General features: G+C 64.4%; 1 protein-coding gene across 1 annotated transcript in view; it reads left to right on the top strand.

Annotated features, from left to right (window-relative positions):
* The window catches only part of PLEC (plectin), a gene marked incomplete at its 5' end in the record, with an annotated part of 79,923 nt that overhangs the window by 15,989 nt on the left and 62,098 nt on the right, over positions 1–1,836 (top strand). The window contains 4 exon segments of the mRNA XM_010007863.1: positions 179–275; positions 356–460; positions 546–644; positions 1,799–1,834. Coding sequence (XP_010006165.1) covers positions 179–275; positions 356–460; positions 546–644; positions 1,799–1,834 — 337 coding nt within the window.

The following is a 1,836-nucleotide window of genomic DNA, read 5'->3' as shown; positions in this document are numbered from 1 at the left end:
TGGCCATCCCTAGCCTTGGTGGGGTGTGCAGTCCTGGCTTGGCCAGTGCCATCCCTAGCTGTGGTTGGTGCCTGATGCTGGCTCCCCGGTGCTCTGGGCTGTCCCTGGCTGTGGTGGGTTCCAGGTGGCAGCTCCCCAGTGGTCTGGGCTGTCCCTTCAGTTCCCAGGCTCACCCCAGCACCTTTCCCCAGGCACTGCTGGAGGAGTGTGACCGCAACAAGGAGAAGGTGGAGGAGTGCCAGCGCTACGCCAAGCAGTACATTGATGCCATCAAGGTGTGCTGGCAGACCAGGGGGCTCTGGGGGGTGCTGTGGAGGTGTCAGGGGCCAGGGCACTCAGGATCCCTCTCCTGCAGGACTATGAGCTGCAGCTGGTGACTTTCAAGGCGCAGGTGGAGCCGGTGGCATCTCCAGCTAAGAAGCCCAAAGTACAGTCAGCATCTGACAGCATCATTCAGGAGGTGAGAGGGTCCCTGGGGTCCCCTGCCTGGTGGGGGCTGCCCTTCCCTCTGCTGGCCCCTGCTCTGACCCCTCTGTCTGCTGCAGTACGTGGACCTGCGGACACAGTACAGCGAGCTGACCACGCTCACCAGCCAGTACATCAAGTTCATCACTGAGACACTGCGGCGGCTGGAGGAGGAGGAGGTAGGGAGCGGCGTGGCTCTGGCTGCACCCACCATGGTGACGGCTGCCGGACCCGCCACTAATGCTGGCCAAGGCTCTAACCCGCTGCCCTGGGGCTGCTGGCACCGGAGCTGCTGCTCTGGGCGGGCACCGGCTCCGGGCTCTGGCGTGACCAGTGGTAGGAGGCACTTCCCAGATACACGCAGCACAGCGGCACCCGGTGCGGCGCTGGGCTCGACAGGGCCGGGCTCTCACAGTCACCTCTCTAACTCTTGGTTTCTGCCCTTGGAGCCGCTTGGCCGGTGCTTGGTCTTGGGGGATGTTTGTGGTAGTGGGGAGCTAATGGAGGGTAAAACCCCTGGATTACTCTGGCACCCCCCAGCAGGTACTCACGCGCCGCATGTCCCCATCTCCCTCCCCACGGCACCCTCGGCCTCTCCCCATGGCTGCTGGTCCCTCCTGCTCGCTGCACCCTTGTCTCCATGCTCCTCATCCTCCTCTGCTCCCACTCTGATCCTCGGGATGACACTGTGGTTGGCAGGGGGGGCCCGGCACTGCATGCTGCCTGTGTCTGCTGCCTGCCTTGCTCATGGTGTATGAGGGCTCCATGGCACAGCTCTGGCCGTGCAGGAGCTGCGCTGGCCCTTGGTGACTGCTGGAACGGGGTCTGAAGCTCAGGCTGCTCTCTACATCATTCTGCCATTCCTGGCCGGGAAAGTGCTTCTGGCTCCTTGCTCTGTCCTGCCGGCCCCGGGGTTCTGGCTGGGCTTGTTCCTGAGGTGGTGGCTCCATGCTGGCCCCATGCTCGGCAGCCGGAGGAGGGTGTGCTCTGCCGGGGCCCAGGGCCGGGCTCTCCCCAGCACGGTGGTGGTCTGAAGGCTGCTGGCTTCTGTCTACATATCCCAGGGCTTTGCTGGTGCTTGTCTCTGCTCTCTGGATGTCCCGCTTGCTGCCCCGCTGTCTCCGTCCTGTCGCCCGCGCTGTGCCGTGTCTCTGTCTGCCGTCACGTCTTCTGGAAGCTGGTGTCACCTCCAGCCCAGGGAGCCGGAGCCATCCCATGCGTGTCCTCCAGCCCTCGCCCTGGCTGGGTGACGGTGGCAGTGGCTGGGTGGCATCCACCCCTTGTGATGTGTCTCTCTCTCCCCTTCTCTGTTCTCTCTGCACCCTCTCTCCAGAAAGCCGCCGAGAAGCTGAAGGAGGAGGAGCGGCAGCC

Source organism: Chaetura pelagica, unplaced genomic scaffold (assembly GCF_000747805.2).
Source record: "Chaetura pelagica isolate M959 unplaced genomic scaffold, ChaPel_1.0 scaffold992, whole genome shotgun sequence".
Classification (NCBI taxonomy): Eukaryota; Metazoa; Chordata; class Aves; order Apodiformes; family Apodidae; genus Chaetura; species Chaetura pelagica.
The sequence above is the reverse complement of the archived record's forward strand: the minus strand, read 5'-3'. Positions and strand labels throughout refer to the sequence as shown.